Source organism: Diabrotica virgifera, chromosome 1, assembly GCF_917563875.1.
Source record: "Diabrotica virgifera virgifera chromosome 1, PGI_DIABVI_V3a".
In the NCBI taxonomy this organism is placed as follows: Eukaryota; Metazoa; Arthropoda; class Insecta; order Coleoptera; family Chrysomelidae; genus Diabrotica; species Diabrotica virgifera.
In genome coordinates, this window is record NC_065443.1 from 101,056,198 (window position 1) to 101,076,400 (window position 20,203).

General features: G+C 32.5%; 1 protein-coding gene across 4 annotated transcripts in view; it reads left to right on the plus strand.

The window, feature by feature from the left end:
- The window catches only part of LOC114349416 (hypoxia-inducible factor 1-alpha), a 356,521-nt gene that overhangs the window by 303,722 nt on the left and 32,596 nt on the right, over positions 1-20,203 (plus strand). For all 4 annotated transcript variants that reach the window (XM_028299786.2, XM_028299789.2, XM_028299787.2 and 1 more), the window contains exon 9: positions 19,450-19,670. In XM_028299786.2, coding sequence (XP_028155587.1) covers positions 19,450-19,670 — 221 coding nt within the window. The remainder of the gene's footprint in view (positions 1-19,449; positions 19,671-20,203) is intronic.

Sequence of the window (20,203 nt, forward strand, 5' to 3'; positions counted from 1 at the left end):
AAAGTTCTCCTGTCATTTTTCTTTAAAATAGACTGTTGTCGAGTTATACGCGATTAAAAATTTGAAAAATGCGAAAATGGCCATTTTCAAGGCTTCATAATTCGATTAAAAATGATTATTATGAAATTCAAAAAGTGACAAAATCAAGATTCAAATACCTTCTTCAACTTCCTGAAGAGATTTTTGTCACTATTTTATTACAAAGCTGTTATTTTTAGTTATTAACAATTAGCGGTATAGTCCAACTGTATCGTCGCCCCCGTTAGAGGAACTATTTCGATTCGATTTTTTTGCACAAACTTACTCAAAAAGAGGTCTTTATAACATATCCACAGGGTGCCGGGCGGTGCCGTGGTCGAAAAAATTTTTAACAATTTTTTTAACGAATTCACAAAAATAATTTTTTCATTTCCCACAATTTTTTTTAGATAACTTGGATCATTGTGAGTAAAAAAGTTCTTTGACCATTTTTCTCTAAACTTGACTGTTGTCGAGTTATACGCGATTAAAAATTTGAAAATTGCGAAAATGGCCATTTTCAAGGCTTCATAACTCGATTAAAAATTACTATTATGAAATTAAAAAAGTGACAAGATCAAGATTCAAATACCTTCTTCAGCGTCCTGAAGAGATTTTTGTCATTATTTTATTGCAAACCTGTTATTTTTAGTTATTAACAATTAGCGGTATAGTCCAACTGTATCGTCGCCCCCGTTAGCGGAACTATTTCGATTCGATTTTTTTGCACAAACTTACTCAAAAAGAGGTCTTTATAACATAACCACAGGGTGCTGGGCGGTGCCGTGGTCGAAAAATTTTTTAAACAATTTTTTTTAAACAAATTTACAAAAATAATTTTTTCATTTCCGACAATTTTTTTTAGATAATTTGGGTCATTGTGAGTAAAAAAGGTCTCTGATCATTTTTCTCTAAACTTGACTGTTGTCGAGTTATACGCGATTAAAAATTTGAAAAATGCGAAAATAGCCATTTTCAAGGCTTCATAACTAGATTAAAAATTATTATTATGAAATTCAAAAAGTGACAAAATCAAGATTCAAATATCTTCTTCAACGTCTTGAAGAGATTTTTGGCATTATTTTATTACAAAGCTGTTACTTTTAGTTATTAACAATTAGCGCTATCTGTAGCGTCACCCCCGTTAGCGGAACTATTTCGATTATATTTTTTTTGCACAAACTTACTCAAAAAGAGGTCCTTATAACATATCCACAGAGTGCCGGCCGGTGCCGTGGTCTAAAAATTGTTTAAACAATTTTTCGACCACCGCCCGGCACTCTGTGGATATGTTATAAGGACCTATTTTTGAGTAAGTTTGTGCAAAAAAATCTAATCGAAATAGTTACGCTAACGGGGGCGTCGATACAGTTGGACTATACCGCTAATTGTTAATAACTAAAAATAACAGCTTTGTAATAAAATAATGACAAAAATCTCTTCAGGACGCTGAAGAAGGTATTTCAATCTTGATTTTGTCACTTTTTGAATATCATAATAATCATTTTTAATCGAGTTATGAAGCCTTGAAATGGCCATTTTCGCATTTTTCAAATTTTTAATCGCATATAACTCGACAACAATAAATTTTAGAGAAAAATTACAAGAGACCTTTTTTGCTCAGAATGACCCAAGTTATCTAAAAAAAAATGTTGGAAATAAAAAAATTATTTTTGTGAATTTGTTTAAAAAAAATTGTTTAAAAAATTTTTCGACCACGGCACCGCCCGGCACCCTGTGGATATGTTATAAGGACCTCTTTTTGAGTAAGTTTGTGCAAAAAAATATAATCGAAATAGTTCCGCTAACGGGGGGTGACGATACAGATAGCGCTAATTGTTAATAACTAAAAGTAACAGCTTTGTAATAAAATAATGCCAAAAATCTCTTCAAGACGTTGAAGAAGATATTTGAATCTTGATTTTGTCACTTTTTGAATTTCATAATAATAATATTTAATCTAGTTATGAAGCCTTGAAAATGGCTATTTTCGCATTTTTCAAATTTTTAATCGCGTATAACTCGACAACAGTCAAGTTTAGAGAAAAATGATCAGAGACCTTTTTTACTCACAATGACCCAAATTATCTAAAAAAAATTGTTGGAAATGAAAAAATTATTTTTGTGAATTTGTTTAAAAAAAATTGTTTAAAAAATTTTTCGACCACGGCACCGCCCGGCACCCTGTGGATATGTTATAAGGACCTCTTTTTGAGTAAGTTTGTGCAAAAAAATATAATCGAAATAGTTCCGCTAACGGGGGTGACGATACAGATAGCGCTAATTGTTAATAACTAAAAATAACAGCTTTGTAATAAATTAATGACAAAAATCTCTTCATAACGCTGAAGAAGGTATTTGAATCTTGATTTTGTCACTTTTTGAATTTCATAATAATCATTTTTGATCGAGTTATGAAGCCTTGAAAATTGCCATTTTCGCATTTTTCAAATTTTTAATCGCGTATAACTCGACAACAGTCAATTTTAGATAAAAATGACAAGAGCCTTTTTTTGCTCAGAATGACCCAAATTATCAAAAAAAAATTTTTGGAAATAAAAAAATTATTTTTGTGAATTTGTTAAAAAATTTTTTTTTTTTAATTTTTCGACCACGGCAGCGCCCGGCACCCTGTGGATATGTTATAAGGACCTCTTTTTGAGTAAGTTTGTGCAAAAAAATCGAATCGGAATAATTGCGCTAGCGGGGGCGACGATACTGCCCGGTCTATTAAGATTAATCAATTCTCACAATAGTATAGAATTTACAGTAGTCGCAACAATTAAGCTATTAAAATCAAAACCTGCAAAATCCTAAATTTTTCATTTTCCCTTTTTTTTACACAGTTTCAAAGTTCAAGTATCTATTAGCCTACAGGCATAATGTTTCGACTCAAAACCTTCTAAATCCTCTTCAAAATACCACTGAAATGTTAACGTAGGATCAAACCCTGCTATGTCCATAGTTTTGTGAACAATAAAATACTTCTTTTTCTTGTATATTTTGTATGTTTTGCTATCAAAATGGTTCAATACCTACTTTTAGTGCATTAATTGCGCCTGAAAATGAGCAATATTATGTGGGCTTAGAATCAAATTCTGCTAAATCCAAACTAAAAGTACAAATTTCTGAAGATGTAAGGGACATGCAGAAAAATTATATATATCAAATTAGTCATCATCATCATTTGGTTCTGCAACCCTATGTGATTCTTGGCCGCGTTTACTATTTCCCTCCATTGTTGTCGCTCCTGAGCAGCTATTTCCCATTGCTGTACTCCCATTTTGCGTAGATCACTTGCTACTACGTCCTTCCATCTCTTTCTTGGGCGACCAACTGACCTTTTGCCATCGGGCCTTTACCAGAATAAGACCTTCAGAAGTCTTTCGTCACTCGATCTTAGCACGTGGCCCGCCCATTATATTCGGTTTGCTTTAATGTAGTAGTGTTACATGGGCGGTTTGCCAACGTTTGACGCCGCGGTTTACCTGAAAAACCCAACCGCCGCGGTTTACCTGAAAAACCCAACAACCGCGGTTCGTACACATGAGAGCGATTGACTGGCGGTCTCGTTCCTCCCCTAGTAAACTTACAACCGCCGCGATTTGACGACGGAAAGGTTGCATTTGTTTCTATGTTAAACTTGAACCGCGGCGGTTGGGTTTTTCAGGTAAACCGCGGCGTCAAACGTTGGCAAACCGCCCATGTAAACAAAGCGTTAGTGTAGTAATACCAAATTAGTGTGCCATTTTATGACATTTATTGATGCCACTTTGATTAAAAAATGCCGGATACTTTTGGGGAAATTTACATTTTTAATGTTTTTTTACTCGTGAATAATTTCAACAAATGGATCTAGCAGGTTTTGATTCTATATACACTTAACAATTAAATACATCTGTGTGATTTCTTTAACTTTTGTCTTAGTATCTTTAAGTCAAAAAATGTACACAATCTGGCCCGTTTCCGAAAACCAATATAATGTCGTCAATATGACTTTACCACTGGCACAATCCAGGGGCTTTACTTTTAAACTTAAATATCTAAACAACATTCATTTTCGTTCGACTTCATTTCGCGCTTCGTTTTGAAAATCGACTAAGTGAAATAGGGATTTATTTGCAATTTATTTCAATTTTTTAATCGATGGCTAAAATATCTCTTGCGTTTTTCTTTTAATGCATGTTTGTGTCCGTTGTCAGTCATAATAGTCATAAAGGATCGTGACCGCCAACCTGATCGAGCTGGCCAAATTGCATAAAGCAAGGCCAATAACTAAGCAAGCAAGCAGCAAAGTTTTTATCAAACATTCCTTGCAATTTATTCATTTAACCATATCCGTGTGTATTTTGTATCTCATTAGCAAAGTTTGTTTTTAGTGTAATATGTCAGCTATGCACACCACAAAAAAATAACTATATAAATATAGTTTATGAGTTCGACATTGAAGTCATTAATAACATCTCTCCTAAATGCTTTAAAAAAGTATCTTATATAATAAATTTATGGGATTATAGATATTTAAATAGTTGTGATTAACACATCAAACAAATTACCAAATTATTCAACGAGTTGACTTTTTTTAACCTTGAAATTATTTTGCTTTGCGTATTTGATAGAAATTTTAGTATAATTTTTATGGCACAGTATGATCATTAGCAGTAATTTTTTCGTAGACTGGTTTTATATGATAGCAATTTTGCTACCTTTTAACTCCTGTATAATAATAAACATGTGACTTTAATTCAATTCCTTTTTTATTTACATAATGAACGTAACATATCAATAGCACATCATTGCTATTGTTCACTGATTCATTTGAAACATTTAATTGAATGAGCGGTTTCAAAACGCGTTTCCTTGACATGCTATCAGATAATTTTTATTGACGCATAAATTATTTTAGTATTTATATCGCTTCAATTTTCTACTTCTCCACTCCCTTTTCACTTTTATAACTTCTTTATACCTTCTTCTCAATGTTACACAAGAAAGGTGACATAACAGATCTAAAAAACTACCGTCCTATCGGTTTGCTATCATACATATATTATAAACTTTTTTCACAAAAATTATCAAAAGAAGACTGTAGGTTGAGTTACTGGATTTAGATCCGGATATAGCACTAACGACCACTTATTGGTAATAAAAAACCTGGTAGAGAAGTCTGTAGAATTGTAGAATGCAACAAACCATTGGCAATAATATTCGTGGAATACGAGAAAGCATTCGATACCATAAGCCAGCAGAAAATGTTAAAAGCATTGACAGAATGCCGAATAGACCATCGCTACACTAACTTGATCAAATATATCTACCAAAAGGCAACGGCTAGCGTAAGATTATCTGAACAACAAACAAATCAATTATGCATACAGCGAGGAGTACGGCAAGGAGACACCATCTCACCAAAGCTATTCACAACCCTTTTAGAACATTACCTTTAAGAAGGCAGATCTGAACCAACATGGTATCAACATAAATGGAGAGGAGCTCAGTCGTTTGAGATTCGCAGATGGCATCGTCCTTAGAGCCAAGCCAATGGATGAATCAATAATAATGCTGAACAAATTATATCATGCTTCTTTACAGGTCGGACTGGTGCTAAATCGTAATATTGTTGTTGATGGAATGGATATTGAGCAGACTGCATCTTATAAGTACTTGGGACATGAAATTCGGTTAGGACGAGATAACCATAGGATTAGCCTTGGCAGCGTTTGGTAAACTGAACTATGTATTTAAATCGGACTTACCATATGCCTGAAAAGGAAAACCTTTGTCCAGTGTGTGTTGCCTGTACTCACTTATGTGGAGTTGGGTAGGACACGTCGCCAGATTGTCAGACAACCGATGGACAAAACGTATTGTCGAGTGGAGGCCACGAGAAGAAGCACTACAGAGCAGAGGACGCCCACCAACCATACTATTGGTCACTGCAATTCGAACATTTTATAAGTTTCATCTATTTACTATGTATAAATGCCTATTTTTCCTAAACGTCGTTTTCCTTGTTGTGTTTATTCTGGGATTGTATATTTTTTAACCCGTAAATTTTCTTTTCTTTTAGATAAGTTTCCAAAACATTTTCATGTAATATTTTGCCTTTATCCTGTTTTACAATTTTTATCCCAATATTCACTTCAAATTCATATTCATTACATTCAATTTACTATCATACAATGTCTTTATTAAGAGGAAACAGTAGCGATCAACAGGTAGCGAAAACGCGTTCCAAGATTGCGGATGTAATTTTGAATATTTTGTCGAGATATTTGGCACACGTATTCGTAATATAATAAAGAATGGCGGTACAGAGCCCAATTTGAAAAATATATTAATATGTGGAAATTACTCTGTAATTAAATACAAAATTAAAAAAACGAGCCTCTACCGCCATTAAGAAAAACAAAAAAATACACTTTCTTTTGTGTCATTTTGGAACTACTAATGAAATAAAAAAATTTAGTAGTTCCAAAATGACACAAAATCTAGGCATCGGTTAAAAAAGTGTATTTAAAGAAAGTGTATTTTTTTGTTCTTCTTAATGGCGGTACAGGCTCGTTTTTTTAATATTGTATTTAATTACAGAGTAATTTTCACATATTAATATATTTTTCAAATTAGGCTCTGTACCGCCATTCTTTATTATTACGAATACATGTGCCAAATATCTCGAAAAAATATTCAAAATTACAGCCGCAATCTTGGAACGCGTTTTTGCTACCTGTTGATCGCTACTGTTTCCTCTTAAGGTTTCATTCCCATAAAGGTACGATGGTTCATTGTTTCCTGGCTTTATGAGCCGTATAAGAAACGGGACGTAACCACCTGTCGCTCACTTCTGATCTTCCTCGAGTATCTGCGCTATTTATATTCTTAGTGTGTATGTCCCTGGATCTGTCGGTTGATCCCAATCGGCATTGGAATTTTTGGTGCACCTGGGAAAAGGTTTGTAAATGTAGAGTTAGGTGCACAACCTTTTTAGATGTAGATAATCTTCTTCACTATTTAAGTTCATTCATCACTCATATCAACGGATGGTAAGAGAGGCTACTGAAATTCAAGAAGATCCGGTCAATTTTAATCTTAAAGAATAGTTTTCATCAAAATTGAATGTGGATTCATCTCTATGAGGTATAAGCAAACTCTGCAGGTACACACAAAATTGTTGTTTGTCGTAAAGGCAAATGACATGCCAGGAAAAAATAATTTCGGATCACAACTTACAAACCACAAATAAAATATACAGTATTTCTCATGATCATCTTTCAGTGCGTCACAGTTTTTCGATTTCTTTCTAACGCATTAAATTGTATGTGACAGAAAAAAAGGCACGTCGGTGATTACATTTCGTCGGTGACATTTTTATAACATTTATTCTAGTTATTCTAGTTGTCGATAGATGGCGCCATAATAAAAAAAATATATTTTTTTAATTAGATAATAATATTACAAATAAAATCGGTATAATTTATAAGACTATACAAATCAAAGAAAATACCATTTTATAAATGCAAGAAACACTTTTGATTTGTTTTTATTCCAAATTGAAAATAAAATGTGACAACTGTCAGATTTAACTAAAATGTCATGTTAGAATAAATGTCATAAATGTGTATTATCACGGACTTACCCTTTTTCCTATCATTTGTTACGCACTGAAAAATGATCATGAGAAATACTGTACCTACCTTTACCAAAAAAGTGGCCGTGAAAACCTTCACTTCTTGATAAAGATCCAAGTTAAATGTACAATTAGGAGAGCTCTATTCAAGCAGATTTTTATAAAAATTTTCTTTTTAAACGAATCTCAATCGTCAGTTTTTAAAAATGTCACAATATCACAACAACAATGCTCTATATGAAAATGTGTCAGGCTAATTACTAGAAAACTTCGTAATGATGTTGGCAGAATAGTAAAAAAGTTTGGCCTGCACATCAATATTGACAAAACAAAATTCATGGTCATTAGTAGACAACATAATCAGGACCAAATATTGGGCAGTAAACGATTAGGAACAGTTGGCAAGTTCAAATACCTTGGTTACACTATAAATGACAAACTGGATAGTGATACCTATAGAAATAAAACTTCATGTCACTACCCATGTGGAACAGTCATGGCAAGATCGGCAATGATTAAATTCCAAAACGGTTATGCCGGAGGAAGAGACTCCGTCTGATAAAATGTTATTATTTGACCAACAATAACATACGGGGATGAATCATATTTCCTCAAATTAAAATCAATATGCTTAGAAGCATTTGAAATGTGGACTCTTCATAAGGTACTGCGTCTGTCATGGGTTGATCATGAGATAAACTAAGAAGGTTTATGAAGAGCTAGAACCGTGCCTGAATTGTTACAAACTATTAAACACCGAAAAGTTTTACAACGAAGTTTATTTAAACAACGACATATAATGAGAGATCATAAATCTCAAATTAATTTTAATGGGCAAACAGAAGGGAAGGAAGAAGAGGTCCATGAAGAAGGCAACATACGTGGCTGTGAGATATATAGTCCAGAAAGCCACTGCGCATCCGCTAGGAAAAATATTCTGATTCGGATTTTTTGCACAATCTTACTCAAAAAGGACTCCTTTTAACAAATTTGCATGTTGCCGGGACCAAAAGGTGGTCAAAAATTTTTTAAACGTTTTTTTTTTTGTTTTTGTTCTAAAATTATTTTTTTTGCATGGAAAAAAGTTTCTTTAGGTTTTTTGGATCATTTGAAACAGAAAAGGTCTTTAGTGACTTTTCTCTAAAAATGATAGTTTTTGACATAATATAAGCGATTAAAAATTGAAAAATTGCGAAATCGGCCATATTTAACCCTCAAAAACTATGTGAAAAACTGAAAATTTGAATGTTGCCAAGATAAGTAGATATTCTTTAAACATCGATTGATGAAATCCCGAAGAATTTTTTGCAATACAATATTCAAAACTCCTTTGTTTTTAATTGCTAATCAAGCGTGCGCGACCCTATTTTCCACCGACAGTATGGTGCAAATGAAAGGAATAAATTCGTTATTTCGTAAACCGGCGACTTTAAGGAAAACTCCCGAAACAGGTCGATTTTTGTTTTTAAGTTATGATATTGTGCATATATGGTATACTAGTGACGTCATCCATCTGGACGTGATGACGTAATCGATGATTTTTTTAGATAAGAATAGGGGTCGTGTGCTAGCTCATTTGAAAGGTTCTTCAATTCTCTATTCAGTAATATAAACATTTACATAATTATTTATACAGGGTGTCCAAAATTTTTTTATTAAATTAAATTATTTGACAAAAAAAGAAGTAGAAGGCCACCCTGTATAAATAATTATGTAAATGTTTACATTACTAAATGGAGAATTGAAGAACCTTTCAAATGAGCTACCACACGACCCCTATTCTCATTTAAAAAAATCATCGATTACGTCATAACGCCCAAACGGATGACGTCACTAGTGTACCATATATGCCACAATATCATAACTTAAAAATAAAAATCGACCTGTTTCGGGATTTTTCCTTAAAGTCGCCGGTTTACGAAATAACGAATTTATTCCTTTCATTTGCACCATACTCTCGGTGGAATATAGTGTCACGCACGCTTGATTAGCAATTAAAAAACAAAGGAGTTTTGAATATTGTATTGCAAAAAACTCTTTGGGATTTCATCAATCGATGTTTAAAGAATATCTACCTACCTCGGCAACATTCAAATTTTCAGTTTTTCACATAGTTTTTGAGGGTTAAAAATGGCCGATTTCGCAATTTTTCAATTTTTAATCGCTTATATGTTAAAAACTATAATTTTTAGAGAAAAGTCACTAAAGACCTTTTCTGTTTCAAATGATCCAAAAAACCTAAAAAAACTTTTTTCATGCAAAAAAAATAATTTTAGGAAAAAAACAAAAAAAAACGTTTAAAAAATTTTTGACCACCTTTTGGTCCTGGCAACATGCAAATTTGTTAAAAGGAGTCCTTTTTGAGTAAGATTGTGCAAATAATCCGAATCAGAATATTTTTCCTAGCGGATGCGCAGTGGCTTTCTGGACTAATAAGTTTGCTGCAGGATTCAAAATGCAGGAAAAATTTTTACGTTGGTCAGAGAGGGACAATTACAAATAGATGGCGGATGAACGGCTTGAAAGTGTATGACACTTGAAGAAGATGTTTGTCCCAGCTCTAAACCTCTCAAAGGAAACTAAGTTTGAGTGTAAAAATAGAAGTTTATCCTAATAAAGTAAAAACTTTTAGTGTATTTGAAAAGACACTTTCACGAATGAGGTGTTTTTTTATACAGAACTATTGGAGCTGCAATTATCTATGTCAGATAAAAAATACACGTGTTTTATCTTGATGAAATGATCAAGATGTGAAAAATTACCTGGACGGTGTAGTTTTGTTTTGTAATAATAGACCAAGAGGCAGCGCTGAAAAATCTCTTTGAATTTACTAAGGCTAGATTTTTCACAATTGATTACTGTGAGTGTGTAGAAAAACATACTGCGGTCGGTCAAGCGAAACGTAGAACAGGGGTTACTGAGAGGGTATCAAAATTGTTTTCCTACGAAGGTAATGATTTCCATTTACTAAGGCTGAAAATTAGTACACACATTCTAAATTAAATATAAATAAAAGTTATTATAGTCGGTCGGCTGTATGACGGGACAGAGCGGGTCGGTCGGCCCCAATAGTCGATTGAGGAAATAAAGCATTTTGGCTCGCAATTTTTTCGTCCAGCATGGATTTACTTTAAATTTTCACAGAAGGTAGGGAATAGTCCAAGGATCATTTTATATATCATGCTGCTATCATACGCTAAAACCTTGAGGGTGGTTGCCACCCCATCTCGGGGGTGGAAACTTTTTATTACATTTTAACCATGTAGTTCGATGGAAAAAGTGATTCTAAGAAAAAAATGTTTTTTACATTTTCTTCGTAAAACTAATATTTTTCGAGTTATTCGCGCTTGAAAATAACAGTTTTTGGACGAAAAATCGACTTTTTTAGATGGTTTTTTGAGAATACCTCGAAAATTATGCATTTAATCAAAAAAACTGCAGTTATCAAAATTGTATCTTTCAGTAACACAAACCAAATTCTTTTCCTATAATATCTTTAAGACCAATACAAACCGAGATACGGCATGTTAAAGGTTAGCTTTTTTCGTCAAATGCAAAATTTAAAATATTCAAAGCCAAATAATGGGAAAAATTTGCATTTTTCGAGGAAAACTTAAATAATCTTTTTTCAAGCATACAATTAGACCTTTCAAAAAAAATAATAAAAAGTTTCTAGCATGAAAATTAAGCGATAAAAAATGTCGGTGCCTTCTTTTCTCTACGAAAAAATCAGTGAAAACAACCCCCTAAGCCCCTAACTACCTTCCTAATTCAAAATTGGTCTTCACCTTTCTGTAGTTCCTTTTATATTTATATTATCAACACACTCAAGGAGTTTGACCTATTTAAAATGCCTAATTTTGGAAAAATTGGAGTTTAAAGAAAAATTAATTTTTTGCAATTTGGTATTTTTCACCTTTTACTTCAAAATATCTCCGAAAATACTGAAAATATGAAAAAAATTATATACTTCTAAATTGTAGCTTTTTAATGACTAAAATTACCCTGTGCATAGATTTTCATTACAGTGAATAGTTAGCCAGATATAGCTGTTTAAAACCTCTATTTACCAGCAAACACCCCCCTTATTCGAGCCCTTTAAACCCGCCTCAATTAAAATCTAAGCCATCTTACGGAATTTAATTTACACAGTCTTATAATAGCTCTTTAAAAATCCTACAAAATCATTTTTGAGGGGTCTCGTTACTGAGAGGGTATCAAAGTTGCTTTCCTACGAAGGTAATTAAATCCATTTACTAAGGCTGAAAATCAGTACACAGTGAGATATAATATTTTTCCAAAATTAGGCATTTTAAATAGGTCAAACTCCTTGAGTGTATTGATAATATAAATATAAAAGGAACTACAGAATGGTGAAGACCAATTTTGAATTAGGAAGGTAGCTAGGGGGCTGTTCTCACTGATTTTTTCGTAGAGAAAAGCAGGTACCGACATTGTTTTGATTATAAGTCGCTTAATTTTCATGCTAGAAACTTTTTATTATTTTTTTTTAAAGGTCTAATTGTATACTTGAAAAAAGATTATTTAAGTTTTCCTCGAAAATGCAAATTTTTCCCATTATTTGGCTTTGAATATTTCACATTATGCATTTGACGAAAAAAGCTAACCTTTAACATGCCGTATCTCGGTTTATATTGGTCTTAAAGATATTATTGGAAAAGAATTTGGTTTGTGTTACTAAAAGATGCAATTTTGATATCTACAGTTTTTTTGATTAAATGCATATTTTTCGAGGTATTCTCAAAAAAAACCCTCTAAAAAAGTCGATTTTTTCGCGTTATTTTCAAGCGCGAGTAACTCGAAAAATATTAGTTTTACGAAGAAAATGTAAAAACATTTTTTTCTTAGAATCACTTTTTCCATCGAATTACATGTTTAAATTGTAATAAAAAATTCCCACCCCCGAGATAGGGTGGCAACCACCCCCAAGGTTTTAGCGTATGATAGCGGCATGATATAGAAAATGATCCTTGGACTATTAACTACCTTCTGTAAATCCTACTGGACGAAAAAATTGCGAGCCAAAATGCTTCATTTCCTCAATCGACTATTGGGGCCGACCGACCGGCTCTGTCCCGTCATACAGCTGACCGACTATAATAACTTTTATTTATATTTAATTTATGATGTGTGTACTGATTTTCAGCCTAATAAATTCAAAATAATTACCTTCGTAGGAGAACAATTTTGATACCCTCTCAGTAACCCCTGTTATACGTTTCGCTTGACCGACCGCAGTATGTTTCTCTACACACTCACAGTAATCAACTGTGAAAAATCTAGCTTTAGTAAATTCAAAGAGATTTTTCAGCGCTGCCTCTCCGTCTATAAGTACTTACCCTATTATAGTCGAGTCCATGGTTCTTAACCCGTGCGTCATCATTTAAAGCATATGGAATAAGTCGGAAATTTACTCCACGCAACAGCAAGTGGTTACTGCCCCGATCACGGATTATAATTGACGTTATCAAATAAATATAATGTAAAATTTTAGTTTTGCTTAAAAGTTTTGGTGCAGAATTACAGCTACATTTCAATTAGTGATTAATAATAATAAATAATAATAAATAAATATTTTCTTTTTGTAATTTCTTTCACTTTAGCGGAAACTTAAACAAAACCATTCCGTAACTTTGTGAATGAGTTTAACTTGGTATGTCAATTAATGGCAAAATAAAATACACTTACCATAAAATTTCAAACTCCAATATAAAATTGGTTGTGAAAAAAACTGTTTATGTAATATAAATAACTTCTAAATGCAAAAATAGGACAAAAAAACAACAAAAAAATCCAATAAACTAATAGCCACAAGTAAACAAACCAGAAACGTCACAAATTGTAATACTTAAAATCTGAAAACGTCTCCAAGTGTATTTTTTGTACTTTTTTCGATGTACTGAGTCTAGAGCGTTCATAAAAATAACATGTGTCTTTACTTAATAACAGGCGCTAGCTGTTTTGTTCTTAGTTTCATGCGTGGAAGACAATGATGCTAGATAAAAAGTATGTGTTTTATCTCGCCAGCTATTAATGACGCACGGGTAAAGAACCATGGACTCAACTGTACTAGTATTACTACTGCATTCAATTATTTTGATGGCGTTACTATGCGCTAGCATTTCCTCTAGCTTTTTCATTATTTCATACTTGTAGGAAAATATAAAGTAAAATAAACTGGAACGAAAAATCGCAAGTTTCACGTACAAGATTTATGTTGATCTTTTCGATTTGTTGGGCGTCCTTCTTATTAGAATATACCAATTTACGTTTTCACTTTACTTCTGACACAGATGTAAAATGGGATCTGTCGTCCAAGATAATTTTCATGCTGGCTGAATTTCTACGGTCTACGTTTTCGTTTTTTGCTTTCCACTATATTCTTATGGCGGCTTTCCAGTAGTATATTTTTTACTTTGCGTTACTCTGAAATTTCTCGTTCTAATAATAAAATGTGAGCATGCTTTCACGGCCGAAAGTAACAGTTAACTTTTTATTTTATTTGTAAAAGGGAAGTGATGTATATAGGGGCTGTGGATTCGGTGTTTGAAATTTAAAAATAGGTATCACTGAACCTGAACAATGATAATTTTTATTAGTTATTTAACTATAACTAATTTTTCTAAAGTATGTTTTTACTTTGCTCTATTTTAATAGCTAAATTACTCTACTACTCACACTAATTCCCTCTTCATTGGAATTCACATTGTACTTGGAAGTTGTTATGCAAGAGAAACTGGGCAACGAAACAGCTGAGTTTAAAATAATTTCTTGTTCTAATTCACGCTAAGCCTTCAACATTCAGTTATTTATTCGTTAGAAAATATTCAACAACAAAACTAATTGTACAAAAATTCATGGAGTATTGCCTACTAATTGTTTAAATGTATTAAGGAATAAACATAATATAGACTTACCTCAAATAAGAACTCGACAAGTCACAATATAACTTCACAAAAATTAACACCATAACTAAGCAATTATTACAATACAATCAGAAAATAGGTATTTATCAAACAGTTCGTGAAGTATGCTTTTTGCGAACGCACGCGATGTTTAGAGCACGAGCGACAACGGAGCGAGTGCTATATATACATCGCGTAAGTTCGCAAAAAGTACTTCACGCACAGTTTCATACAATATTTTATCTATGATGAACAAATAAAAAAACTGTAACTCTTCGTCACTGGAATTTATTTCTATTCTACAATTTTTAGAACTTTGACATTTAAAAATTCTAACTTCTTTCAAACCACAAAACTGTCAAAACTTTTGTCGTAATTTATTGCTCATTACGTCATCACCATGACAACGCGAAAGTTAAGGATATTTGATTATATGAAAGTGTGTCAAAAACAGTGCGAAAAAGTAAGTCCCATTTAAAATACATTGTTACTTCACGCACACTTTAAACACTTCACGCACACTTTAAACACTTCACGCACTGCTATCTATAATGACAGTTTTCACAAAATAGTTAATAATTTTATACAATTTCATCATTCCTACAAGAATAGATGATGATTTATTTAGTACTAGTCTAAGTTCCGATATAAGAACGATGGATAAAAATTATTTGATATGCAATTTAGTATGTTAAAAATTATAAAAAGCAAGGGGTGCCCGATATAATTTTGTCCTGACTATAATTAATTAATAATAAAAAAAGATTTTTTTTATATATTCTACTAAATTCTTTCGGCTTGGGCAGATATTATTTTAGATTTTTTGGATCATTCAAAACAAAAAATGTTTTTTGTAATTTTTCTCCTAAGTTGGTCGTTTTCGAGTATAATTTTTTAGAGTTGGGAGTTTTCGAATTTAAAACTAAAAAAAAAAAACGAAAAATTACGATTTTTAATGCTCAAAAACATAAGTAAAAAATATCATTTTTGAAATTACGATGTACCTAAGTACATAAATTTAAGTTCAACCCCTATTCTATCAGTTCTTGATATAATTATTTTGTGCTTATTTCCTTTTAAAACATTGTTTTTCAGTTGTTAATGCAGTCCCATCGCTCGTCTTTCCATAAAAAACCTTGCTCATTAACAATTAAATAATATATTTTAGAATAAAACATGGCAAACACTCTGATCGGGACCTAATAGCTTCTTCTATTAGGTTACGACTTAGGTTTGAACTTTAAAACATTACACAATAGTATAGTATAGTTGATCCAAAAGATGGCATAACCCAGACATCCAAAGTGAAAGTTATCCTTCAACACCAAATTGTTCTATATGGTCCACACAATGTCCAGAAAAAAGTCACACCATTTTGAGCGTCGGGTTTGGGGGGGGGAGAGGGGGGAGAAATCAGTAAATTCGTAGTTTTTTAAGTTTTTCGCCAATATTTCTAAAACTATGCGGTTTAGTATGAACAACCCTCTATACAAAATTGTTCTACATTAAATTTAAAATAAAAAAGGCCCTATGCATAATCTTTCTAAAATGAATGGTTCCAAAGTTACGGAGGTAGTATAGTATAACTGGTCCAAAAAAAGGCCTAACCCAAACATCCAAAGTAAAAGTTTTCCTCCAACACCAAAATGTTCTATATGGTCCACATATTGTTCAGTAAAAAGTTACACCATTTTGAGCGTCCGATTTGGGAGGGAGATGGGAGAGAAGCCGGTAAATTAGTAGTTTCTTTAGGTTTTTCGTCAATATTTCTAAAACTATGCTTTAGCGTAAACAGTGTTATATACAAAAATGTTCTATATGAAATTTAAAACAAAAAATGTTCTATACATAATTGTTATAAAATCAACGGTTCCAGAGTTACGGAGGGTGAAAAGTCCAGGTTTTCGATACTTTTTATATTTTTTGGGCAATATTTATGATATAACTATACCAAAAACCCAGACATCCAAAGTGAAAGTTATCCTCCAACACCAAATTGTTCTATATGGTCCACATAATGTTCAGAAAAAAATCACACCATTTTGGGCGTCGGGTTTGGGGGGGAGAGGGGGGAGAAATCGGTAAATATAAAAAGTATCGAAAACCTCCACATTTCACCCTCCGTAACTCTGGAACCGTTGATTTTATAACAATTATGTATAGAACCTTTTTTGTTTTAAATTGTATGTAGAACATTTTTCTATAGAACATTCCTTACGTTAAAGCATAGTTTTAGAAATATTGACGAAAAACTTAAAAAAACTGCTAATTTACCGACTTCTCCCCCCATCTCCCCCCCAAACCGGACGCTCAAAATGGTGTAACTTTTTACTGAACAATATGTGGAGCATATAGAACAATTTGGTGTTGAAGGAAAACTTTTACTTTGGATGTCTGGGTTAGGCCTTTTTTGGACCAATTATACTATACTACCTCCGTAACTTTGAAACCGTTCATTTTAGAAGGGTTATGCATAGGGCCTTTTTTATTTCAAATTTAATGTAGAACAATTTTGTGTAGAGGGTTGTTCATGCTAAACCGCTTAGTTTTAGAAATATTGACGAGAAACGTAAAAAACTACGAATTTGCAGATTTCTCCCCCCTCTCCCCACCAAACCCGACGCTCAAAATGGTGTGACTTTTTTGTGAACATTATGTGGACCATATAGAACAATTTGGTGTTGGAGGATAACTTTCACTTTGGATGTCTGGGTTTGGGTCTAACTATACCATACTAACAACACAAGACTTTTTTGTTAACCCAAACTCGAATAACCCAAAAAATATAAAATAATATATGCCCGGGCCGAAAAAATGTTAGTAGAATGTATAAAAAAAACTCATTTTTTAATTATTAATTAATTATTTTCTGGACAAAATTATATCGGAGACTCCTTGTTTGTTATAATTTTTAACATACTAAATTATATATCAAATAATTTTTATCCATTAAACATATCGGTGAAGGTCGTTCTTATATCGGATCCTCTACTATATACGAAGTCATAATAAAATATAGTAATATTGTATTTTTACACCAAAAAATGAAGAAGCTTAATACCTACCTACATTTGATGGAAAGTTTCGAAAAGAAGTTTCGACATTTATATGGTTTTATTTTGAAGTTCTAAATAAAATTACAAAAGTTTTTACGAACCGAATGGTCGGAAAACTTTTTTGTTGGAGAATAAAATAAATTAGTGATATCATTTCTGTTTTGATCCCGGAAACTGATCTTAAGTTTGACAAATAACTAAAGAACACCTATTAGAAGTTTTGTATTCTTAACGATTTAACATATTATAAAAAATCATTTGCAGAATGGAAGAGGGGGTGTGGTTTCAAAATTTTGAAATTTTCTATTTTTCAAGAATACTCTCTGAAATCAAAATTACCAGAAATACAGCATGTTGAATATCCCTACCATCGACTAGCTTGGCAGCAGCTTTGCGCCAGCGCGCTTGAACCTAGTGAGAAACGTGCAACATCGGTTCCCCTTCTCTTTTGTAAATTACTCCGCGACTCAAAAACAAATTTCGATGTGCATCACTTTACGATTTGACACAAAAAAAGTTGTCAAAACTTTAAATGCGTTTTTCTCAAAATTGCATTTTTAAAGGCGATGATGGACATTGTAACTCAAAAACTACTTGACCAATCCACCTGAAAGTTTTTCTTTAGAAAGAAAGAAATCTAAAGTGTAAAGTGTCTAAAGAAAAAATATTTTCTTTAGACATTTCGTGAGGTAACCTTGTCGAGATATTTTTTTTAATTAACCATTTTTAATGGGAAATAAGCCAAATTTTAATTACAAAAATGCCACAAGAAAATAGCTTCAGAACAACATTTTTTGTTTTATTCTTATTTTTTGTTTAATAATAATAAATATGATTGTCACCCATTTTTTACAAAGAATTCGTTATTCTGACTTCTGAGTGATACCAGAACATCAAAAATGGTTAAAACTAAAAAAATCTCAACAGCGTTACCTCGAGAGACTCAAGCTAATAAAATCTTTTTAATTTTTTTGTTTCACATGATCCAATGACGAGTTCTGATGACCACCGCAAAATCTATTTTTTTAGAGATGTCTGGCAAGGCTTGCTAGGTTTATAATAAAAATCAAAGAACATGATTTCAAGTGCAATAAAACCTAATAATTTAATACCAAAATCGTAATTATTGAACGTTGCCAACGTTGGAATGCCAATCAGAACAAATTTTTAGTAGTTCCAATAAATTTAGTTATGTCCTTAATTTATCTCAAATTAATGAATTTCATGTAATAAAATAAATACATTAATTCATACCGTAATCCATATCATAAGTTACGGTATATGTCATGCTTAGTTTTATGTGTAGTAGGCTCGGAAATCGGCTAGAAAATTTAAACCGAATATAAAAAAATTCAGTTTGGCAACATTGTGTAAATACCAAGTCTTTTCGGATGTCAACAGAACGATAATTTATTCCAGATAAATTAATATATTTTTTTACCAAAAAAAATGTTTTAACCAAATAATGGTTCAAATATGATGTGCAAAATAATTGTGTATACAGTTCCGCTAATGAAAAGTAGAAAAAAAGTTTAATTTCTCCTGTTTAATGTTTATCATCTAATTATTTTAACTGTACTAATTTGCAAGTGTTTACTGTAAGTTCTAAAATGACGAATCTACAATGATTAATGGGATGTTAAAATACCGACAAGAGCTTATCTATAAAGCGGCTATTCTAATTTCTTAAACATTTATACCAAACATTGATACCGCCACTTTGTTGCTCATTCTGGCCGATTTCCGTTTCTACTATAATATGTATAATAAGTCCATTTAACCATTTACCGTAAATTACAGTATATTTCACTCTTTGTTTCAGTGCTGAAAGACGAACCAGAAGACCTAACTCACTTGGCTCCAGTAGCGGGAGACGTGTGCGTTCCTCTGGAAGATCACATTTTTCTTCCAGACATGCTAGACGATATTCTTTTAAAGGATAATTTTGGACCTTTGTTAACAGAAGAACCGTCTGATCCATTTATTGCATACAGAGACTTCCAAGACACGTCCCCGCAATTGTTATCACCGAATCTATCAAAAGTAAGTAATTAGTATGATTTAATTGATCCAAAAGATGGCATAACCCAGACATCCAAATTGAAAGTTATCCTCCAACACCAAATTGTTCTATATGGTCCACTTAATGTTCAGAAAAAAGTCACACCATTTTGAGCGTCGGGTTTGGGGGGAAGAGGGGGAAGAAATCGGTAAATTCGTAGTTTTTGACGTTTTTCGTCAATATTTCTAAAACTATGCTGTTTAGCATGAACAACCTTCTACACAAAAATGTTCTACATTAAATTTGAAATAAAAAGGCCCTATGCATAATCCTTCTAAAATGAACGGTTCCAAAGTTACGGAGGTAGTATAGTATAATTGGTCCAAAAAAGGCTTAACCCAGACATCCAAAATAAAAGTTTTCCTTTTACACCAAATTGTTCTATATGGTCCACATATTGTTCAGTAAAAAGTTACACCATTTTGAGCGTCCGGTTTGGGGGGGAGATGGGGGAGAAGTCCGTAAATTAGTAGCTTTTTTACTTTTTTGGTAAATATTTCTAAAACTATGCTTT